Below are 24,067 nucleotides of genomic sequence, written 5' to 3'. Positions count from 1 at the left end.
CCATTGCGATCCTTTTGAACTCTTACAACACAGAATATAACCCGAAATATGGAACCGAAAAGCAAAGGGTTGACCGGCAATTTGTGATGATAGTTGACAGAACCCTTTTTTATGTGATCTCTTTTTGTGGAGGGGTGCAAATACATTCTTATCAGCAGGATAGGCATTCAACTGATCTGGCAAAGAAAAAAATAACCACAGTCAGAGCTTCTCGCACTAGATTGCGGAAAGACCCTTTGCGTCATTTTCAACGGTCGAGTCAATTTTGTGATATAGATGTTGAACAGAGGAAGAAGCCTTAACGAACCGGGCCAGGCCATGTACTTGTTTTGTGATGTTGTTCATCAACTTGATTTACTTTATGATAACACTATACCTAGAAACAACAAAAAGTTTCTCGACAGAAAAGGGAAGATCTACGTCTAGCGTTTTGTGTCTTAAAAAAAATCGGGCTGGAGTTTTTCAGTAGCTGTCTAATGAACAATTGTCTCCATTTTACGCCCTATCCTTAAACCTTTACGGTCTTTCCTTATCTCTCTAGTCTTCTCTATCTTACTAAAAAAAATTTTGTAGTCACCGGCAAACTTAAGGTTGTTAGTCCGAACTGTTGTAAAATATATCTCTCATGTCTGAAATGTCCACCTTTTCCCAGGCCCCCGCCAGCTCACCACCCACGCAGAGGACTGGCAGTGAGGATAAAACTCGATCATGTTATTCAAAAAATGCATAATGACAGAAGACGCAAAGGCGTCACAGGAATCCCCATGAATTGATGTTTCACATATTTTGGGGGCGATCGTTCATACGCCCTCATATGTCTTTCTGTCTGAACCCGATCCGTTTAGAATTTGCTATTTTCCTACGTTTGAACTTCCCCAGATACCTAAAGACCTTCAGTTATTTGTCTGTTATGTGACGTAAAATGATTAAAAGTCGATCTTCTCTGGGTAATGGCTTGCTATTATTCACGCAACAGGTTGTCTCATCTGCTTTAAAAGACGTTTAAAAAAAAAATCTTTTCGAAAAAGCCATAGAGTAAAAATCCTCTTCTTCGTTGTTAAGAAATTAATATTGAAAATTTAATTTACTTTAAAACCATCAAGACTTAGTACTATGGCTCTTCGGGGGCAGTTACTTTGAAATGGGGAAAGTTTCATGCGTTGGACAGATCTGGTTCGTATTAGATTGAAATCAAGGAATGCACACAAAATATAAAGCGTGACTTTATATTGAAATTAAAACTTCCACGTAAGCCAGCTGTGTAGCTTATTCAATTTAAATCACGTCTCTCACCGAGATTCTTGAGGTTCGGCTATACATTTTGTTTTCGGATAATCAAATGGGTCTTTTGATCAAATTGAAAGTGCGTGTTTATTTTGCATGTTAGAGGTCAACTCAAGGATGAAGCCAGAGGAAAAAGTTTAGCTAAGATTTCAAGTACCCCAAACAATTTGAAGAGCTAAAACAACAAATTTATCTTTAAGTTTGATCAATTGGTCAGTACGGTAAAATTGATACTTCACAATGGACGAAACTCGTGTTCATGAATCTGTTTTTTTCTTGAAAGGAAAATGGGAGATATCACCTCTTAATATTTTTTAACCGCAATTAGTGGGTTCTAATGTTATCTTCTTCAAATCAAAAGTGGTTTATGACTCAATCGATCTACGCCCACTGTAATATTTGGCGGGGTCGCTTGCTATTCAGCCGGAATTGTGACGTCATTTGTGAAAACTATCTATAAGTCTTCCTCTCACTTCAGTTTCGGTCAAAACACGGCCGACATAAACTTTGAATTTGAAAGCAGCAGTCACCTTATTATTAGCAATGGAACTAAGGCCATCGACGAATGTCCTTCATTTTGCATTTATTTTAACTCTTGGTAAAGTTTTCGCCTTCAACTTGGACGTCAAATCGCCGGTTATCTACGATGGCCCCGCTGAAAGCGACCTCTTTGGTTATACTGTAGCAACACATTCCTATAACGGTCAGAAGTGGTAAGTTTAATTTAAGTGCCTTTAAATTTGGATGTTTACTTAGGAAAACCTTCTTTGTGGTTATTCTCTGTTCGTAAAATTTTTCATCGCACGTGATTTTGAATATTCCGTTTCATATATTTACATTGAATTGCTGGTGTTCAATACTTGGCGGAAAATTAATTCTGAATGGACTGTTCGCTCAGTCTGAAGGCACTGATGTCAAACGACATGCAAGTGATTTGCTAAGATTTCATATTAAGTCTCACTTCTTCGCCTGAGGTGATTTTTACCTTTTATATCTTCTCAGAGAAGTAGACGCCGGCAAAATGTATTCCTGAGTCTTCTAAACAAATATTTATGTTGAGCAACTTTTACAGCAAATTAACCACAATACTTGTATCTTTGTATTTCGTGACTATTCATCGGCGGTTTCCATGAAGCTGATCTGAAGCATCACCGTGAAGCAGCGCTAAATCTGTCGAAATCTTCTTAAAAGCTTAGAAATAGCGGTTTTTATGTTCTCAATTACTTACATGCGATTTGGAATCTTTGCTACAGACGTTTACAAAGAACTGTAAACACCGTGAGACGTTTTACCTCGCACGGCCTGACGGCAACGTCTTTGTAATTATTAATTTTTCCTGTTTTATCCGGCGGTATGTACGACTACTTCGATTTTCGTTTCAACTCAACAACTAATCATGGATTATTAGAGAGGCTTGGTCTTACCGAAGGGTCACACTGAGTTTGGATTGTCAGTGTTTCTTTGCTAAGAATCAAGGCAAAATTTAATGCGCAACAGACTATGACTTATGAACTTGCTAATAGCTTGCAGTGTCAATTAAGATTACAAACACGCATTGAGGCAGATTCAGACAGTACACAAAAGCATAGAATTAGAAATTTCCCTGAGGGAGAGTTCAAATGAAGAAGTAGCTGTGACAAATAATTATAGTGTTGTTCTTCGCAAATCTAAAACGCCTCCGTCAGCAGAAACGTTTCCAAAACCGGTATAATTTTTCAACCGGTGGAATTTTTACTTTGTAACGTGATTTTCAACTCGAGAAAAATGTCAAGCCTTTTCTGGGTGTAACCTGGCACATCAGGAAGTTTTAAGAAGGGTTAAAATGTTTCCTTAGAAAATAACTGGATACCTACACTTATTTTCCCCGTAGACTGATTGAACGATAGAAAATTTTTGTTTTTGATTAGGTGTTATTTTTACGTAGTTCCTTTTCCTTGAGCGGAAAAGAGACGCATGGGAAATACTGGCGAAGAAATATCTTTTTCGCGTAGCGCACGCTTTTAAAGGTGAATACGTATTAATCTTTGTTTACAACGTGTTGATGACATAATCTTATTTACATGTGTTCGTCGTTTACTTGGGAAAATGCAAGGTCTTGTGGTTGAAAGCACTTAGTATTTATATCTGAGTGTAAATCGGGAAGGATCTAAATATTTTGCCCGTAAAAAGATTCCTTCTCAAATCATTTACGTGCTTCTAGGAACTAAACTACGACACCGCATGTTGAGAGAGAAACAAAGTTAGGCTCTCAATTGCTTCTACGTAACTGCCCTCCGGAAATATCCTATGAATCTTAAATCACCGATACGAAAGGGTCTAAATTAGAGTACTCTTTGTCAATCGACAGTTAGAAGATGACTTTTTGACCCTTAGCAGTGTGGTCAAACGGTTGACTATAGCCTGTTCTAGTCTGGAATGGTCGAGGTTGATGATAAATATTATCATCAAAAGATTGAATCACTATATCTACGAAAGAGCTTACAGTATTTGATAATCCATGAATGAGTAATATTTACGACACTGCACCATCTAATAAACAATTATTCCACGAGCGCGCGTTGGATTTGAGATGATAGATAGCAAACGAGGCTCGTAGGGTCGAGTTAGCCATAATTATCTCATATCCAACAAGCGCGTGTGAAACAATCGTTTTATTAAGAACGCCCCAAAATATAGATAAATCTTGCAACAGTCTATTGTTGGAACAAACGGAATGTTACAATGTACAAAAACACTTCCGGTTTAATTCGTCTTCGTGCGAGCGCATGGCATAATGGGTCATAACCTATGAAGGCTAAGCCAATGAAAACTCATAAATTGCATTATCCAATGATCCAGTTTTTGATAATCTTGGTTATTCCGTTTGTTCCTACAAGTTGGGAAGATCTATGTATATTTTGGGTCGTTTTTGATAAAACAATTATGTCACTCGCGCTTGTTGTACGGCCCTCGTTGGCTATTTTTCATCTCGTATTAACGCGCGCTCGAGGAACAATTGTTTATAAGACACTGCGTTGATTGACAACTTCTAGGTGATAATAAACGAGGTATTTCACTACCCACTGACTCAGCACGAAAGTTTATTTTCAAATAAACTCTTCAGCACGGGCGTTTCTTCGCCAGCGGGAAAGTATGAGGTCTTTATGATTAGCAACGCCAGCCGGCGACATGTCTGTAACAATTAGTGCCAGACCCCCGGAAAATCTCCCTTTTACTCGTCTCAAATCTTTCCGCAGGCGAAGAAATTCACGACCAACGGCGCTAGTAATTGGGGCCTGCTCGCAGCTAATAAAAACGTTAAGTTTTCAGCAAGAGAATATACACTATGATAGTCAAAATGTGGGGAAGCCCTCGATAATGCTAACCACCACTGAAACTTATAAGATTCATTGAAGTTCACCAGGCAACCAGGTGGACAATCAGACATAGTTTGATGTTACTCTGGTTTACTTACTACCTGACGTCTATTTACACCTCGTCAGAAAAAAGGCAGCTAATTAATGAGAATATAAAAGGACCTCTTGCTGCAGCGATTAGATCACCCCTGATGAAGGCACTAGACAGGAGTGTCGAAACATTGGGTCTATGAATTGTAACTTCTCGGTTACATTCATTAAATCTTTAAACCAGAGTAGCCTCAAACCTTGTCTTATAAGATTCAGTTTACGATAATTTTCCTTTACATTGTTCTTCTGTTTACAGGTTATTAGTTGGAGCACCTCTCAGTAACGTGACCTCATCAAATAGCCAGGAAACCTTAATCAAGTACGGAACTGTGTTCAAATGCGAATACAAATCCGGATCAAAGTCATGTTCAGAAATCTTGATGGATCATCAAAGTAAGTTCCTTTGAATCATTGTTCCCCGGTTTGTGAGAGCAATTAATTCTTATTTTTTCAGCAACACATCCGGCAACAGATATCCATAGTCAATCTTGTTCTCAGGATCTGTCTTCACCTAAGGGGCAGGGAGAAGAGAAATCCTGAAGGGAGACATCTTTAACGAGAGTATAGAATTTCCACAAAGCATAATTATAACCTGCATGAGTTCAATCTGCCTTATGATGGAATAGTGATAAGGCTTATTTCAAACGTTTCTGACTGATTTGGTATGCAAGGTAGGCAGAAGTTTGAAGCCTTTCAGTCAACGGAAAACTCAGGCACGCCTCCTTCGAATGGAATCGAGTTTTTAGGTTCGGTTGTCCACAAAACATCCGCTCTACATTTTAGTATTTGTCCCATCACAAATTATGCTTTCACAAACCACACTAAAGTAACTCGAGCGTTTTTATCGCAGCACCAAAGAAGGAGGTACATCAGTTGGGTAACAGGACCGTCACCATTGAAGTCGAAAAGAAAACGGAACAGTGGCTAGGGGCGACGTTGCATAGCTCTGGCGAGAACGGAAGAGTGGTGGTAATTCATAAATTTGTGTTACGCTCGCGGTCCGCGGAGACGACGGGAAAACACGTACGACGGAAGTCTGGAAAGAAAAAAATGACCAACAGTCCAGCTATTTCCCATTTGCGCCTACCCGCTTTTCCCGTCTTCTCCACTGATCAGGAGTCTAATCCTGGTCTCTTCTTTTCTATTCTATTGTTGCTGTTGATTTGTTTAAATAAAAGAAATATTTTGGCAACTGGTCGGTTTTACTTTAGGAGGAATTAAGGAAGATACACATATATAATTGTTGAGTGCGGAGAGCTTTCCGGAGAAAAATGAAACCCAGACCCATGCGTCGACGAAGGTCTTTAAGCTTAACTTAAGTTAACGAAGTCCCTAGTCTGATCAAGTTAATTGACATAGTATCTTAACTTTTTGTATCAATCTGAATATTTTCTCCTGCATGTGCCCCTGCAGGTGCCGCAGCGCTAATGATAACTTAAAAACCTTTCGATCAATTTAATTGTATGGCATTCTTTTACATGTCAGACTTGTGCTCCTCGATACACGGAGGCACCGTTCACGAGAAAGGAAGGAATGATCGATCACCGGTACATCGCTTTGATAGGAAGGTGTTTCTTGATGTACGGAGACCTTAGTATTCAACGAGAGGCGATCTCCCCATGCAAAGGTATAAAAATATAGTAAATAATGGCAGTATTGTTTTTGCGTTGAGCAATCGAAGTATTCCACAAATTGGCATTTCATATTCTTTGACCGTTTGTTCGGGACTGTTTCACTGTTACTTTGCACTGTTATTTTTCTTAGGCGGAGTAGGTCAACCTTACGGTTACTGTCAAGCAGGGATCAGCGCCGAATTCAGCGCAGGTGCCGAGGATTTGCTAATGGGTACCGTTGGATTTTCCTCCGGCAGAGGTAAAAATGTTGATCGAGTTAGTAAAGTAAAGAATGGCTAAACTAACTATCTTACCCCTAGACTTACTGCCACTTATCTTTTTTTATTCTTAGGTGGTTTGGCTGCCTATTCTTTACCTGCGAAAAAGAATATTTTCTCGCCGACTGCTTCCCTGAAAATACACGCGTACATGGGTATGGATGATTAATGCATTCATTTTTAAACAATCTTATTTGCTTCCGGAAGGAATTGTGAGTCTTGAATTTCGTTTGTTTTTATTTTCAGGCTACGCAATCTCAAGTGGTAATTTTTGGAGCCAAAAATCAACAGGTAAATGATGGTGTGATTTTAAAATAATTTTCCCCTTCCCTTGACTTGTGAAACGACTTTGGCGTATTCATTCATTTATTTACTTATTTTGATCGTCGCAGAATTTATTGGAGGTGCACCGAGAGGAAACGACATGCGTGGAAAAGTGAGTACGGGGACCTTAATTTTTCGGTCTTATAATTAAGATTTATTACCAAACTTTCCGTAAATAAGCAGATATTATTTACCAAAGCCTTGTTAACATAGCGTAGACCCAAGGCTTTGACACTAACATGTAGGCTTGTTAGGTATGGTAGTTCTTTTCACACTTTGCCGACACCTGATTTGACAAACAGTAGGACCGAAAAGTCAGAGAGTATGTCAGCGTAAGTCTTTTCACTCCACCTTGATACACCTATTACCCTAGATATTCAGAAAACAGTGACTGAACTACGATATTCCCACAGGTTATGATGTCCGCGTATTCGCTTGACAGAAATGACATACAAATCAAGTCAGAGATTCTCCCGCCACCAGGAATTAAAGTAAGAGAAATGAGGGGAACAAAGCGCTTTTGGAATGAGTCGTCAGCTATGTCAAACCCGTAACATCGTAACAGCCAATCAGAACAAAGGAAACACCACAAGGAGATTAAGAGGGCTTAAACCGTATTTAAAGTGCTCGAAGTGCTGGGAAACGCGGGAGATCAAGCTGACAGGGTGCATAGCGCTGGTTTCCTTGACCAATTAACTGATCAATCTCATAGCAAAGTAAAGAATAAAGCGAAATATAAGCATTTGGTGGATTACTTCTACCTAAAAACGATTCTGGCTGAGTTGTCCGTAATCATAGTATATGAATTTTCTATGTGAAAAGTCTTAGACTATTGGAGATGGCTTTTCTAAACCAGCGTACCCGTACAATGATTCGAAGCTTAACCTGTTTTTTTACTTTTCTTACTCAGGTTGGGAGTTATTTTGGAAGCGCGATCTGCGTGGTTGATCTAAACAATGACAAGTCAGTATTATGGACTCACCACACGATTATGTGTATATCTCATACTCAATAGGCTGGGCAAGAAAAGGTTCTAATTTTGTTTACCTCTCCGTTCTCTCAGATTTTCAGATTTACTGGTCGGTGCCCCACTGGCCTCAGACAACGATGAGGGGCGGGTGTTTGTATACGTTAACAATGAGATGGTAAGGTTACTTTTTTCGTTTCTGAAATTTTCTTCCTTCGTAGATCATTTCTGTCGTTATATCTTTTTTCTATTTCTGAATTCCCTCTCAAAGTCCGTTTATAAGCCAATCAGTCACTCAGTCAGCCGGTCAGTCAGCCAGTCAGTCAGTGCTTCTTCCCTTAAATCATTCAAAGTCCGTTTGGAAGCCAATCAGTCATTCAGTCAGCCGGTCAGTCAGCCGGTCAGTCAGCCAGTCAGTCAGTGCTTCTGCTCTTAAATCATTCAAGTCATCAGTCATTTTTTCAATTTGTCTTGTTAATCATTCACTGCGAATTGAACGGATGTCATCATCATCAGGCACAGTCATATTTTAGACTAACCTGGCTATAGGTAATGGTCATTACAACTAAAGCGCATGTGATATTACTATAGACTAAACTTCTGAGCGACACCAAATTAAGAGAGATATTGTGTTTCTTATCAATATTTAAGGGTGCACTCGATGTACAAGATCCTCTCGGTCTCGTTGGTGACAACATACCTTATGGACAGTTTGGTAGAGCAATAGCAAGAGTAGGAGACCTAAACAAAGATGGCTTCCAAGGTACAGTTTACCTTAGGAGGATTATCCTTCATTTCTTAATTACGTCCTTCCTATATCAGGCTAACTTGGTACAGAATTAAGGTGCTCAAAATTGAATGTAAGAAATGTGTGACAGTAGCCAGATAAGACCTTATAATTCCTTTGTAGTTCTGAAAGCTTTTAAGGTGAGACACAAGGCTTAAGTGCTTTCCACTTTAACCCCACTTATTGACTGGCAGATGTTGCAGTTGGTGCACCTTTCGAAGGCAATGGTGCTGTTTACGTTTACCACGGCTCCAGGAGTGGAATTAACCCTACATACAAACAGGTTTGTCTTCAGGCCAATTCAAAGTTTTCCTCCAACTAATCTAACTCAAAATGGTGTTAAATCGGTTTGTCCAGTCCTAGTCTCAGCCATTTGAATAGAATTTCCCATCTGACTATAATAAATTGCATATAGTTTTACTGCTCCTATTGATTTTCCTTTAATTCGAAATCCAGGGGAAAAAGCACAAATAGTTGATTGGAAAGTTTCGGCCATGATATTGTTAAACCCGGCTGTTCTCAAATTATAACAATTGTAGCCATTGGTCCTGGATTTGCGCCTTTCAATAATCTACTCTTGGGCTTGGGTGCTTAGTTGAACGCTGTCCCTCAGTCTTTGTAATCTTCTTTTGAAAGAGTCGACTTGAATTGCTTCCCCCGTGCCTCTAACTTTTTTAGCTTTTCTTTCTTCTATTTCGTTGCAGAAACTGAGAGGTTTATCCGTGGATTCAGGACTGAGATTGTTTGGCTCAAGCCTTGCTGGAATTGTTGACATGGACAGCAATGGGTATCCAGGTAGAATATCGTTTATTAGTCTACATTAGTAGTAGTCAGGAATTTGGTAGATGCACCGCTTTTAAATCCCTTGACCTTACGTTAGTGTACACTTGTTGTCAGGATGTAACGGTGCCCTTTTTAACTCGTGAATTGCGCGCATGCGCAAGAGCGAGTTATAGATACGATGTGGGGAATGGAATTCGCTCGCTCGCTCGCTCGCTCGATTGGTCGATTCCTGTAAACTTTTTTTAGATTTTAGGCTTTTGAGTGCATTTTATAGTTTTTGGCGAGCAATAAACAGACGAAATGGCGACCTTTTTTGCTAAGAATAGTGGTGGGGGGAAAAAGAAGCCAATGATAATCTTTAAAGAGTTTTTTTTTTTTCGTTTTAGTTTCAACAAGCGGCGCCAGCGACTGGCAGGCATGTAAGGATTCACACTGAAATAACAGAACAACCTTCGTTTTTCATAAAATTGTAATTTACAATCCTTGAACTTGAAAACAATCCGAAGATTCATTGAAAATATCACTTACTGCGAAGCGCTCGGAGTTTACAGATGTTCAAAAGCTTTTTCTGTTATAGCGTGAGATTGAGGACAAAATTGATCATTACGTTTCGTCGCGTGTGTTTTTCCTGTGTGAAGCAACAAAAGATGCCGGCGACTGACGAAATAACAAGTTAACACGAAAATCAGATAACACCTAAACAAACAATTTTAGCTACCGATTTCAGTGAATTTTTTAAGAAAAATTTTCTTTTAAGTTTTTAGGACAATTTGAAGATTCAACATACATACAACGTACTAAAATGCGAAAGTTACACACCACGAAATTGATAACTACGCCTGAAATGAAATTCTATCTTGTTATTGATTATACGTTGCCTAGCACGTGACTTAAATCTACCCAGGCGGAGATCCAAAATGACGGTGGCACGCTTGGCTTAATTATATCACTCAAAACTCGTTCCCGTTTGTCTCATTTGATAAAGAGGGAATCGTTAATGTTTTTATTAAGACAGTATTGCCTTGATTTTCTAATATTTACAACGAAAGACAGTAAATTTCACTTTTCACCCACATTTACTTCCAACCTTTTCTTTTGAACCAGAAACAAAAATGATAGACGTTTAAAACACATGACATCATCCACCTTGTCAAATGTAATAGCATAATCATTTCAATTGTAATGCCTTCTTATCCCAACGTTACTTTGTTTCTTTGCTACATTAGCGAACACTGAACTACTGCTCGTACTCTAGATATGACAATCAACCACAAAATTCCCTAAACCAGATAACATTAAACATAATCTAAAAAATCATGTGTCAATTCACGAGTTTGCTCACAGAGCACTTTGATCTGTTTCCGTAGATATCGCCGTCGGTGCGTACGGATCGAATAAGGCAGTTCTATTTAGGTATGTATTGACAGAAAAAGTATTCTATCAAACCAAATTAAACGTAAGTAGATATCCTGCTGAAACCCTTGGCTCGAAAAAAAAAAGAAACGTGCTTGACAGTTCTTTTTACGCTGTGCGCTTATCACTTCGCCTTCTACCCATCTCGCCACTTTGAAGCTTTTCTTTCATAACATTATTCAAAGAAATATTTGCTATTACTACTTGATTTAATTTGAGTGGCTTTGATTTTGTTTTCAGCATCAGTAATCGTTGTTTTCTGCCCTTTTTGCCACAAAAGTAGCCAATTTGACGGACTATGAACGTTGTAAGCTAATATTCCTTGCTCGTGTTGGATTTTTCAGAACTCGTTCCATCGTGAATGCCGAAGGAGAGATTCAGCTGAGTAGGAACCAGATCGTTGTTGAGAGCGACGACAATTTGTGTCTTATGGATGGAGCGAAATATTATAAATGGTAAGTTATGCAATGGCTAGGAAGAAATTTTTACGGGGACTTGATTGGATGTAGATGTACTAGTTCTCAATAATTTGAGTCATTGTCAGCGTGCGATGTGCAAAGGTACCTCAGGTCGAGAAAGACTACAAAATATTATTTTAATGACACATAAAAAACACCAAAATAAGATGTGGACGAATGAACCAAAGTGTAACGCCCTTGCCACCTCCCCTCCCCTCCCCTCCCCCCCCGTATTTTTTCTTTGTTCGTTTTTCGGAACAGGCTACCCATTGACTGTCACCATAACGTACCGTCAGTAGTAAAATTCCTTCAACACAACTTGTTGATTTAAAGTTATGACTGATCCGAGAGAACTGAGCCCTTTTTTTGTTAAAATTGTTTAGTTCGTTTCTTCAAGATTGCTTAATCGATATGTTTCTTCATCTTTTAGTTTGAACCTTTCTGTGTGTTTCTCAAATAAGGATAAAGGAGCTGCAAACTTTGCAGGTACAGTAACGCTTTTTTCTGTACTAATTTTTAAACAAAATTTCGAAAATTCATGGTCTACAGATTGTTGATATATCATGTGGCCTCAGCTAACATATTACGAGGTTGTTCAGCGGGTAATGAAACGGAGATGTCCCGTTCTAGGGCGTTCGGTTAGCTAAACAAATTGCGATAGTAAACGGCGCGATATTAGTGTGGGAGTTGAAAAACGAGTTGGGTTTGGGTCTACGCGACTCGACCCGAATCTCTCTCGTTTTCGCTCCGCCTCTACTATCGCAATGTTTACTACTTTGCTCTATTGTACTGTAAATCCAGATCTGTTTACTGGTTCAGTCACCATCGATTACAATATTACAATATCTCGTCGAATTTCCCATGCTCTTGGTAACATATCCGCTACTATTTTCTCTTGTAGACCTGGGGATAACCTATTCAGTCGATCTAGACCGCGTGAAAGTTGTAAGAGGGACAAACTTTTTTCGCCGCATGTTCTTCTTGGACGAGAACAGTGGAGACAAATTGCACACAATAAATGGCGTCCTAAATGTCACGAAACGAGGAGGGAGTCAATGTACCCCACCCCGAACTGTCTACCTAAAGGCATGTAACGTATAGTGCATTGATGTGTCGTAAGTTTTGGAACAGTGCGGAACTCACAAAAATGTTTGTTTGTGTTTTTGTTTAGGAAAAAGACAATCTTGCAGATGTTGCTTCTTCATTGACCTTTGATCTTGACTTTGGGTTGGTTGAGCCTTGTGGCAGCACTCTTTGCCCAGTGTTAAATGATTCTCTTCCAACGACTCACACGGCGAAGGTAAGGAGCAGTGTCAAATACAACTGGCAATTGTTTTGACGCTTTGAAGCTACGAGCGGTTGGTTTCCGCGGCTACGCTGCCTCCGTTGACCGCTAAAACCGCTAGCTACTGTCGACGATGTTAATGAGAAGAGACTCAAAAAAACCATTATTTTCTTTTTGCTACGCGATGGATTTGTGCTTACATTTCAACTATACATGTGCCTGGCAGAAAGAAGATATTGTTATATTTGGCAATTATAAGGGAAGAAAACTATTAATCCAAACGTGTCTTAAATTTCCTGAGCTTTTCTCTTAGTCCTGATTTTCAGTTTGTATTGTATTTGCTTGGTATTTTGTCATCGTCTTCCTAATATTTCTGTTATATTATTGTCACAGGCATTTTTTATGAAGAGGTGCAAGAATCAAAAGGTCTGTGTACCTGACTTAGCAGTTGACGGAAAAGTGGTTTTATTGGGGTAAGCAGGAAAAAACAAAAACCGTTTGAATTCGGTTAATCTGCACTTAGCTTTGTCATTGGATTTCACTGGATTGAACACAACTGTCATGAGTCGAAATAATTTGGAATTGGGGCACCCTTTTAACTTTTTTCAATTAGATGACAGTTCCGTGGCGATTATCGATTTTGCTTTTGATTTTTGAGACCCTTTTGAAGGTCGCTTTAGAGGCTTCAATCGCGTTCTATGTTTGTCTTTGACAGGCATGACGAAAATCGCAGATTTGACAGTCAGCTACGATTAGGTCTCGTGAAAGAACTGATGCTACAACTGACAGTATCAAACAAGGCTAGCGATTACGCTTATTACTCCAAACTCGTAGTGAAATACCCGAGTTCACTGAGTTATCAGAGAACTGGCGACGTAAGTAAAAAATATCTATGTTTTGAGCAATTTTCAATGAGGTGACAAGAATAATCTGGGACAGTTATTGGTTGGGAAAACTTGAACCACCCTCGACCAATCAGATGCAAGACGGAAGTCGATCGCGACCTTTCATGTTTATTTTGAGTTCTAGTCGATTCCCTGTTAAATTTCTAATATTCTAGTTTGTTTGGTCTTTTCACGTTTTTTCGAGATACATCTTTAAACTTTCTCATCTATTTTCCTTTTCAACATTTTAATTCAGTGCGAACACGACCGCAGCTTAGACAATGACACTCAGTCCCAGCTCTCCGTCATCTGTGACGTGGAAAAGGTGGCTCTTCCAGGACTTAGTAATGTAAGTGGCCTATGAAAATCTTTACCGAAAAGTTTTGAGATGGTGTTAAGAATCGCCAACGTGTTTTTCGTAAGTAGATACCGTGAGCAGATGGGAGTCTTTCTTATGACAGTCAAACTAACATTTACGCCTTTACTAATTTCACCTTAGAAAACATTCAGTATCAAATTTTCAGCGGCTTCAGTAGAGGAAGATATCTCCATTATTGTCACAGCTGAAAGGTGAGTTAACTCACATTAGTTTTCTTTGGTGATTACCATCAATTTATGTCCATTACGTTTGGGTGTCAAAGGCAGTCGCTTTTAAAATACTGGGCAAAGTTTTGTAAAGGCTTTTTCTGTCAAGATTGAGAACTTTCGTGGTCAAAATGATCGATTAAGTTGTCGGATGTTATAATCAGAGTAATACTTGTTGCTATAGCGCAATTTCAAATCATTATCGATTGTTGTCCAAGATTTCCTTGTGGTTTTGCTTTCCATCGCTATGTGGTTGCTTAGGAACTTGCGCCTTCCCACTCTCAACCAATCAGATGCCAACCTCTCGACCAATCAGGTTTACGACCAAAACTAATCATAAGTTCCTAATTCGGTCAGTTGCATTTTCCCGCGTTTGAGGCGGTAAGCCTGCATTTACTTTGGGTTCTTCAGTTTTGACTCCGTTGATGTTTTTCCTGGCTTTGTTGGCTATCGCAATTGCTTTAGTTCGTTTTATGACGCTGACTCAAGAAAGCGTCTGGAAAACGCTATCTTGGTGCCGTATATTGTGTGAAAAACTTTTTGGTATGTTTATAGCCAAGACTTAGATGCCAACGAGAAAGACAACAGCAAGGAATTCTTTATTGCCGTGAAGTATGAGGCAGATCTGGAGATTAAAGGGTAGGTATTGATTGAAGTTGGTACACCAATCCGCATTACTGTATCATACAACCGCCGCCTGGTTAGCTCAGTTGGTAGAGCGCCAGTCTGTTGTGCGGGAGGTCGAGGGTTCGAGCCCCAGACCGGACCAACACTCAGGGTCTTAAAATAACTGAGGAGAATGTGCTGCCTTTGTAATTGTACCAGCAAATGGTTAGACATTCAAGTCTTCTCGGATAAGGACTATAAACCGTAGGCCCCGTCTCCTGCATCTTCAGTGTTACATGGTCAGCAGGGGACGTTAAAGAACCCACACACTTGTCGAAAAGAGTAGGGGGCGTAGTTCCCGGTGTGGTGGTCTATCTGTTGTTTCATTGTACATTTCATGCATGGGCTGGGTGGGTGAGTGAGATCAAATATGGACTGATAGCGGCAGCCAGAGGCGCCTTTACAAGCTGACGTTCGATCTTACTCAATTAGAATTGTAAACCGCCTTGAGACAGTATGTGATATGTGCGGTATATAAATACACATTCATTCATCATTCATTCATACAAAGTGTCTGTTACGCATGCCTAATTCGTCGCAGTATTTCACTTGTGCGCTGAGATTGATTATCTTCAAGAAGTATGGTACTAGTCACAGTCTGTCTCCACTCAGTTACTCAAAACCAGACCAAGTCATTTACTCAGGATCCGTGAAAACGCAGGAGAAAGTCAGAGAGTTTCAAGAGGAGATTGGACCTGAGATTGTTCAAACTATCAAGGTATACTGATAGCGATGTAGTTAATTTTGTGTTGAAGTAAAATTTTGCCAAAATATGAGAAATTGGTGACATGAGCAAAGCAAAATTTCGCCAAGGAACGTTCTAACTTGAAGTGAGCTTTCCACAGACTGCACCTTTTTAAATGCTAGGTACTGGTTACAAACTGATGTGGCTGTGTTAATTATACAGCACTTTTCTTTACATTAGGTTTTCAATCACGGTCCCAGCGTGGTAGACTGGTCTCAGTTGACGATCACTGTACCTAAACTATTGAATAAGGACGATCCTGAAAGTTTTCTCATGTATCTACTTCAAGTTGAGGTGAGATTAAAATTCGGGAATAATTATTCTTTGTATTTGTCTTTGTAGAGGTGAACGCAACCAGAATGAGCCTGATCAAACATACGAGATATTCTTTCATTGATTGTTAGAAGTACTGTTCTTTTTTAGGTCATTGGCTCAGGAAGCTGCAATGCTGTTGTGAATCCTTTGAACATTAAGGTAAAGTATTCACCTTATGATGTACAACCCCCTCCCCCGGGGGTTGTGAGAGAAATCTGTTATCCAAGAACGCGTGAAAACGCGCTGGTAATGAAAATTTCATCCACGGGTCACAATTAAGAACTATCCACTACTTTCACCGACACTGAGGTGAATAATTATTTTTGTACAGTCTACACAGATATCAAAAAGTCAGTTTATTTCTTTCAATATACTTAAAAAAATTGGTCGGAAATTAAACCTTTAATTGACGCACGATTTTGTCTCATCTGCTTCTCGGAGTTGAATACTACTTGTCACTCACTTCCGAACTAGCCAATCAGTGCGCGCGAAAATCACTATTCACTTAATTATGCAGTGTATGCTAATACAAGTTATCGATAATTTGATGATAATAATAATATAACATTTTTTGATATAATAAAATTCATCTCGGTTAATTGCGAATGAATATTACAGCTATCTGTAATGCACTTATTCAGCCTTTCAATTTTCGTTTCTTCTGTCTAATTTGTTTCTTCAGTTCATATTCTCTTGGTTTCTTACAGTCAGTGCAGTTGAATGAATCCATCAGCACCGAGAATTCCGTGAAACAGAGGCAGACACGTGACGTCAAGAGACTGGTAAGTACATGAAATACGAATGGGTGTGTATGATTATAAGTTCTCGACGGCTACAGGCGCTTTCAAAATATCTCCTTTTGAGCGAGTTTACTCAAACACAGTTTTACCGTAATCTAATATAGGCGGTACGTTTTTAAGGAATTTTGTGGTACTACGTGGTTGGAGGGGTGTGACAAGATAATTTGATTGTGACAACTAAGCGCAAAACAAATCTTGCTATAAACTTGGCAGATGCTTTGATAATCTGTGCGAAAAAATGTGTTGCACGCGGTTTCGCAACTAATTTCAAAAAGGTTACTTTTATGAACATTCACTCGGCTCACTTAGCCAATTTTTCTTTCACGAGAGAGGTGGTGATGAGAGGTGGTGGTCAGAGGTGGTTAGCACACTTGGACATCGAATTGCGGGAGGTCTGGGCTTGAGCCTTGGCTGGGGAGAGTGTACTGGGAGAAACACACAGGATACAAGTTGAAAGATTTTGTGGGGGAGGGGGGGGGGACTTGGTAAAGGTGGGACGAACTTGTCATATTTGATAGGGCGAACCGCTCGTCTCGAGGTGAACTGGTATGGGGCTAAACTTCTATAAACCAATGTACTGTGTATTCAGGCAAGAATGAGTGTTATGGGTACACAAGCCAATTATCAGAAAAACTCGACGAATTGCCAGAGAATCATTTGTTATGGTTCAGTATTGCGTCTGAGAGGACTAGCAATACTCCTAAGCGCTGAAAACTAGGCTCTAAAAAAAATAGGTTAGGTATGTTCAATCTCTAACAACCTATTACTTCGTAGAGCTGTGGAGAAGTCGGTTGCCAATCATTCCAGTGCAGTTTGGGACGTCTGAGACAGGGTGATAAAGCAGAGATCAAACTAACATCACGGCTGTGGCAGAATACACTCATTAAGGTATTCTTAATATTCCGTGATCTATATTGTGTTTAAGAATCGTTGGGCAAAAATTTTGCATGAGTTACCATACCTTCTCAATAATGCTCTGTTGCAAAACAATTCCCTACTTTGCCTTTTTTTTTGTCAAATCTATGAACACGAGTCATCGTCAGTCATTTCAAATCACCAAATATCATCTCTTGATATCACTTATAGAGTGTCATTTTCAATGCCTTTCTTTCTGTGATATTTTTGTGTTATTTTAGTAGTATAGTTAAGTAGATAATTGACCCACCTCGCCTAGTATATCTTATTTGCAGATCAATTGAATTTTATAAGATGAATATGTGACAAATCAAGTGCTGTGTGTACGTCAGAGAAAACCCTCCAACGTTAAAATATTCGTCGAAATGTGCGCTGTGGCACTTTGGGGTTGAAATATTGGATTAAAATCTTTGAGAATCTTTCCTTCAAAAAAAACCATCTCTTACATCATCACCTTACCCTCTTAGGGAGCTTTGTGACTTTACAACCCTCCTCCCTCCTTATATGTCAATATACTTGATGCTACCTTACAGCTCGATAAGCCAGCAGTAGTGGAACTTGAAACGATCGCACGAGTACAGCCTCCAGCGAAAGTCACTCAGCCGGACGTAGGAAATGATGCTGTAACGGTGAGTAGCTTGATTATACTCTTTTTAAAGTCTGTTTTTGAACATATTTGACGACACTAGAGTGTTGAAAATTTGGTACTGAATGCAACTAACTTTGTATTTTATTTTTTTACGACCACTGTGTGATTGATCGATCGAAGTTGATTAAGGAGACTGAGCCAGGGGAGTTGATTCGTTTTCCAATTTTCGGCTTAAATTGAATGTACCAAATGTAAAATTACTAGGCAAATTTACATAAGCATCCTTCATTTGGTAAACCTTTAATTGAAGTTCTGTCCGGACAACAGTTAGGAAAATGTGAGCTCGGGTTTTTGGACCATACAATAACCTGTTTTGATGAGTGTTTTCCTTATAATTACTTTCTAGGGTAATCACCATTTGGAAATACAAAACCAATCGTAAATTCTCTGAACGAAAACAATCTCCCATGTCTTCCGCTGGCCATGTACGTCTATTTGCTTCGAATTTTTACAAGCCAATTTATAAGTGGGCAGTTTTCCTTAACTGTTCGGTCGGTCTTTGAAAATTGCTTTAGTTACAGTTCTGCGAGGTTTTTAATTTTCATTAATAGGAGGTACTGTTTCTTTGGCAGATCATTCTCACAGCCAAGCCTGAACGCCCTGTTGCCGCTAAAAAATCCACCCCGTGGTGGGTATACTTGGTCTCAGTTCTGGGTGGTGTCATTTTGCTCGGAGTCGCAGTTTTTATCCTCTATAAGGTTTGTATGTTGTTAATTATATGTCACCGAAAAAAGGGCTTGGAAACGTAAGTTAGAAAGATCAATTTTTGTACAAATAGACTTAAATTGGATTTAATGTATGACATTTACAAAAAATAACATGTGATGTTCGAGGATTGTTATGACTATGTGGGGTATCTTTTTTTGGCCTGTTGGAAAATTCTCGTTCACAATAGAAGCTAAAGAATGAATTTTTTTTGTGGGGGGGGGGGGGGGGGAGGGAACAAACACAAAGGCTGCGAGTTGAAAATGATCCAAGGCGGAACGATGATGGGTGAGGTCGGCACTAGGAAAATTTGCTAAATTTTTCATTATATATGCACTTTGACGCTACGTCTTTTTAAGTCAAGTTCATCATGTGTTTTTACAAGCTGAATTGCCTTCACCAGCATCGGATCGTGAAATCCGAAGATCTGGGGTTTAGATCCTCGTGGGAAATGAAGTATTTTTCTTTAGATTTTTTTAACCTCCTTCTTCATTTACTTGTTTTCAGCTTGGTTTTTTCAAACGGAAAAATAAGTCACTGGAGTTAACACCCGAGGAGCTTCTTCCTATGAAGAAAGTATAATTTCTAGAGCAATTAAGATTCAAGTGAAGAAGGTGGTCTCTCTTTAAAAAGGTCTGAGCTGCTCAGAGGACACTAAAATTAAAACGATACTGTAACAGTCAGATTGTGGTGGGGAGGGGGGGGGGGGGGTTTGATCGGCACTAAGTTGGTGAACTCGACCGAACGTGGTATCCAACGATTTCAATGCGAACAATGTGGGTACATGTCATAGTTTAGAAAACGAGTTTTTACGATATCAGTTGAAGAGTCTAGTTAATTTATTATTTATAAAGTAAAAGCTATTGTAATTATAGGTAAATATGAAAGAGCCCGCATTGAAACTTCTTGCTTGTTAGATAAGCGACTTTAAATTAATTTTTGTGAGAGGTCTGGCGACCGAAGTTGTAAATAAATAGGAACATTTTCTACATTGTTGTATTCCGAGTGGCTATAAAGGTTTGGTTAACAATAACAAAGTATTTATGTCCCATGAACGATTTTCATTAGCGACCTTTGGTCTGGGTTGCATCTTACCGCGGTTCTACGCGAAACCCTACATTTAACAACACATTTAATAAAAATCGCGCAATTGGAAAGCGCAAAAGCTCGAATTAAGACAGTTCTAACTCAGCGCTAGAGTCGTGTTAGTCTTTAGGTGGCCATGATAAAGTCAGTTCGCTATGTTTGCTCTGAGGAATCCACTGTTTCAGGGTAGCTAATAAAAACTTCGGATCTTTTTTTAAAGCGGCCATAAGGGCAATCTTGCTATCGGCCTTCCCGTTCACAAGTTCACTTAGTAGGATTTCGGTCCTCGGCTGTAGTTTTGCCCAGGACTTGATCATTGTAACTGGTGGGCACAACAGGAATGGCACAAACTTTGCAAATGCTGGGATTACTTTTCCCTCGAGCAAGAACTTTGCAAACCACTTGTATCTATCGAGTCCCGCAGGATATTCAAGCTCCTGAGGGGGCACCTGCCAGGACTTGGGTCCAAATGAACATTTCATGTGGCACTTGACGACGCCAGCGTCGGAGTCATAACGAGGCGGATGTTCTTCGAGGGGTTTGGAGAATGTGCACAAACTCGGGACCAGAATTGGGATCCAATCGGACTCAACAGCAATAACACCTACAGTGAAGAAAAAAAGATGAGTCTAGATTAACAACAGAGACCTTGGCTTGCAGCATTATGCAATGGGCATGTCATGTAGCTACTTTAACAATGCTTTTTTAATGTCTGCATTCAATCCAGAGGGTAAAAAGTTCTTGGGGGGAGAGGGGGGGGGGGGTTAATCGGGCCCGCGAGCTCAAAGAAATCGGTGCAAAGAATTTCCCGCCGCACTGTGACGCGGAGGTGGGATACGTTTGACCTACTGACCTGCGCGACAGATATCTCAGTAAAATAAGGCCTGTTCTTAGTTTCACTGTCATGAATAAGTTTTCCTTCCTTGCAGTTTCGTTTTGACAACACTTTCAAACCATTACAAACTAACCTTTCATAAAAAGTTTTGAGGTCTCGACGATTTCTTGATAAATCACGTATTCTGGTAACACTTCAAAGAGCGCAGAGGATGGGTGAATGAAGACAGGCTCACCCAGGGACATGCAGCTGTAAGCATTCTTTCGTTGTGGGTCATTTCCTGTGGGGTTCTTGCGGGCTACATGGCCGCAAAGGCCCGATAGACATATCTGCCGAAGGGCAACGCACTGGGCGGGTGATGGCGGGCTCATCCGAGGGTTAAGCATCACTTTTGCATCTGCATTGACAAGATTTACCGAGTTTGTAAGCTGGGCACGGAGCTTTCTGATCTCGATCATTCCTTTGTGACGAAGTCCATTCTCAGAGCAGAACTTTTCTGTGCAGCCGGCATATTCACAAGCCCCAACAGCTCTAAGAAGAACCATTGCGTCTCCGAGCTTCTGGGCGTCACCTTGGCCTGCCCAAGTCCGCCGCAAGCGAGATATCTTTCGCCGATCTTCCTTTGTTACCAGGCTCGTTTCTTTGTCGTTGTCATCTGCAAAGATTTCTTTCACCGTGAGAGCGGATACAATAGCGATGACGTATTCCATGCAATTTTCCTGATGCCCCAGGCAGAGCATCTTTGCGTATCTTGGAGACACAGGAAACTTAGCCATGGCGCGTCCAAGAGGAGTGATCACTGCATTCACATTTCCCTTCATCGTCTTCTTCTCCTCCAGCGCACCTAGATTTAACAGCAACCTCTCTGCGCTTTGCAACGCTGTTAGGTCAGGCGGAGTGGGAAAGGGGAAGTTTACTACTTTGTCAATGTTTAAGTCCTTCATCTGCAACACAAGGTCTTCCACTGGACGACGTGATATTTCAGGTGCTGAGAACTCTTCAAAGTCGTTGGTAAACACGGCCGAAGAATATAAACGATAGCAGTGTCCAGGCTCCACTCTGCCAGCTCTACCTGCTCTTTGATTGGCTGAGGCCCTGGATGTCCACGTGATTTTAAAAGAAGACACTCCAGTGATTTTATCGTAATAACGCCTCTTTACCATACCCGTGTCCACTACGTACTTGATGTTGGGAATTGTCAACGACGTTTCTGCTACATTGGTCGCTACGACGCACAACCGAGTCCCGTCGGGGGGTTGCTGAAATACCTTAGCTTGTTGTTGGCTCGAGAGAAGCGAATACAACGGCAGAACAAACATGGGTAAATTTTTATCGATCGACGGCGTAAACGCGCCGTCGTCGAGATTAAACTCACTATCGCTGTCGTTGAGGTTGTATTCACCAAGATCTTCGTCTTCAGCGTCTCTATCTTCCACAGCCGGGTTTACGGAATAATTATCAAGATCGAAGTGATCTTCATCATCACCTGAGTTTTTATCGCTCGCATCTACCTTTTGTTTCGAATTTTCCTTGCGCAGGTTGCAAGGAAATGTTCTCTTCAGCTTTCTACATAAACCGTGCACTTCGGCTTGACCTGTCACAAACACCAATATCCCTCCCGGGGGTAGGGTGCGGTGGATTTTGCAAACTTTACGGAATGCCTCATTTAGGTAGTCATCTGGCGTCCTCTTATTAAAGTGTACAGTTACAGGAAACTGTCTGGACTCCACGGTCACCACCGGGGGTGGGATGGAGAAAAGACGCGTATTACTTGTAAAATCTTCCACACGAAGTGTGGCGGACATGATGATAAGTTTGAGCTGTTTACCTTGAGTTTTACGCATTGGAACTATTCTTGAAAGCAGACCCATTAAAATATCAGTGAATACACTTCGCTCATGGGCTTCGTCGATCACAACGACCGAGTATTTTGACAAGAAAAAGTCATTTTCAATTTCCTTGAGTAGCACACCATCTGTCATAAATTTCATGATGGTATTTTCTGTCACGTTACCTTCATAACGAATCTGGTAAGACACCAGCTCGGTACTCATATTCAGCTCTAGTGCTACCCTACGTGACATTGTCACGGCAGCTACCCGGCGTGGTTCTGTCACGCCAATCAGTCCTCGTGTAGTGTATCCACCTTCGTATAAAAACTGAGGGACTTGAGTGGTCTTTCCACTTCCGGTTTCACCACAAAGGATAACTACGTCATTATCGTGGATCGCTTCCATAACAGCTTGCTCTTCGGCGAGGATCGGAAGCTGAAGCCTTGCAGTCTGAATTTCTGAGTTCCTCTTTACTTCCATGAAAATTGCCGGCTTAGATTCCTTTTTTACGGTCTCCACTTTCTCTGAGATCGTTTTAACTGTTGATTCTGCAGAATTTTCCCCTGCATCCTCTTTAGATTTTGAACGATCACTTTTGGTTTCATCTTTTTCCTCTATGTCTGTAGTCTGTTCATTCAAAGGTAAACTTTCCGCGAGTAGATTCTCCTCCTGCAACGAATCGGGGTTACCTCCATCCTCTTCTTCGCTTTCTGATGATTCTCCAGATTCTATTTCTTCCTCTATCGTCTTTGCAATCTTAGCAGGAGCAGGATCGAGGGCTTTTCTCTCTAATCGCAGTCGTTTGCCTTTTTTACGACCACAGCGAACACTTGAGATGACTACTTTTCTGGCTGCACTTTCATCAACTTCCGAAATCGTTCTTTTCTTTGTTGTGTTAGACTGGCCTAGATCAGTAGTAGAACTCATTTGAGACAACTCTTTATCACTGACAGCATACTCGGAGAGCGCTTTAATCAATTCTGCTCGCTTAGCTTTCTTTTTCTTCGTCTCGACAATTTTTTCCAGTCTCTTTCGTTGTTTCTTTGTTAGCTTCTTTCGCTTATCACTTGGGTTCTTAATGGCTACCTTAACCTTGCCTTTCTTACTCGGGGCGACGAGAATGTTGGAATCGTCATGGGAAAATTTGTAGTCGTCATCTACCGTGGACGTTTCCAAAACACCTTTCTGGTCATCAGTAGGCGCTGAATTCGTGTCCTTTTTCGAAGCCTCTGGCTGCAATCTTGCCTTCCAGTTATGCCTCTGCCTCATTCGACCCATGACTTCGGCTTTTTGTAATAATTAGGTTGTTTCAGATCAACGAAGAAGCGAATTCTCTCATTACACGTGTTCGCTTAGATGGTCCGCCATATTGCAAAATACCTCTAAAGGGAAATTCCGCTGACTAGTGATTT

The 24,067-nt window shown here is 40.4% G+C and overlaps 2 protein-coding genes across 2 annotated transcripts; one reads left to right on the top strand and one right to left on the bottom strand.

Moving 5' to 3' along the window:
• The first annotated feature begins 1,710 nt into the window (after positions 1-1,710).
• Positions 1,711-19,891, top strand: LOC113679642 (integrin alpha-4). The gene is made up of 32 exons (XM_089182544.1): positions 1,711-1,997; positions 4,987-5,123; positions 5,581-5,699; positions 6,216-6,357; positions 6,495-6,602; positions 6,696-6,776; positions 6,868-6,912; positions 7,014-7,057; positions 7,359-7,436; positions 7,856-7,908; positions 8,009-8,090; positions 8,564-8,675; positions 8,894-8,982; positions 9,404-9,494; positions 10,850-10,895; positions 11,240-11,350; positions 11,784-11,839; positions 12,255-12,439; positions 12,525-12,653; positions 13,032-13,111; positions 13,354-13,513; positions 13,779-13,871; positions 14,022-14,092; positions 14,663-14,746; positions 15,386-15,491; positions 15,699-15,812; positions 15,942-15,992; positions 16,541-16,615; positions 17,408-17,521; positions 18,082-18,177; positions 18,770-18,895; positions 19,410-19,891. Exons 1-32 carry the CDS (start codon positions 1,828-1,830, stop codon positions 19,482-19,484), a joined length of 3,123 nt encoding a protein of 1,040 aa, XP_089038670.1. The 5' UTR covers positions 1,711-1,827; the 3' UTR covers positions 19,485-19,891.
• LOC113679641 (putative ATP-dependent RNA helicase DHX37) lies at positions 19,720-24,045 on the bottom strand. Its single transcript, XM_027196601.2, has 2 exons — positions 20,957-24,045; positions 19,720-20,592 (listed from the first exon to the last, which is right to left on the bottom strand). Exons 1-2 carry the CDS (start codon positions 23,931-23,933, stop codon positions 20,108-20,110), a joined length of 3,462 nt encoding a protein of 1,153 aa, XP_027052402.2. The 5' UTR covers positions 23,934-24,045; the 3' UTR covers positions 19,720-20,107.
• Positions 24,046-24,067: the final 22 nt, after the last annotated feature.

The sequence above is a fragment of the Pocillopora damicornis genome, chromosome 9, assembly GCF_964200805.1.
Source record: "Pocillopora damicornis chromosome 9, jaPocDami1.2, whole genome shotgun sequence".
In the NCBI taxonomy this organism is placed as follows: Eukaryota; Metazoa; Cnidaria; class Anthozoa; order Scleractinia; family Pocilloporidae; genus Pocillopora; species Pocillopora damicornis.
This window is presented reverse-complemented; position numbering and strand designations above follow the sequence as displayed.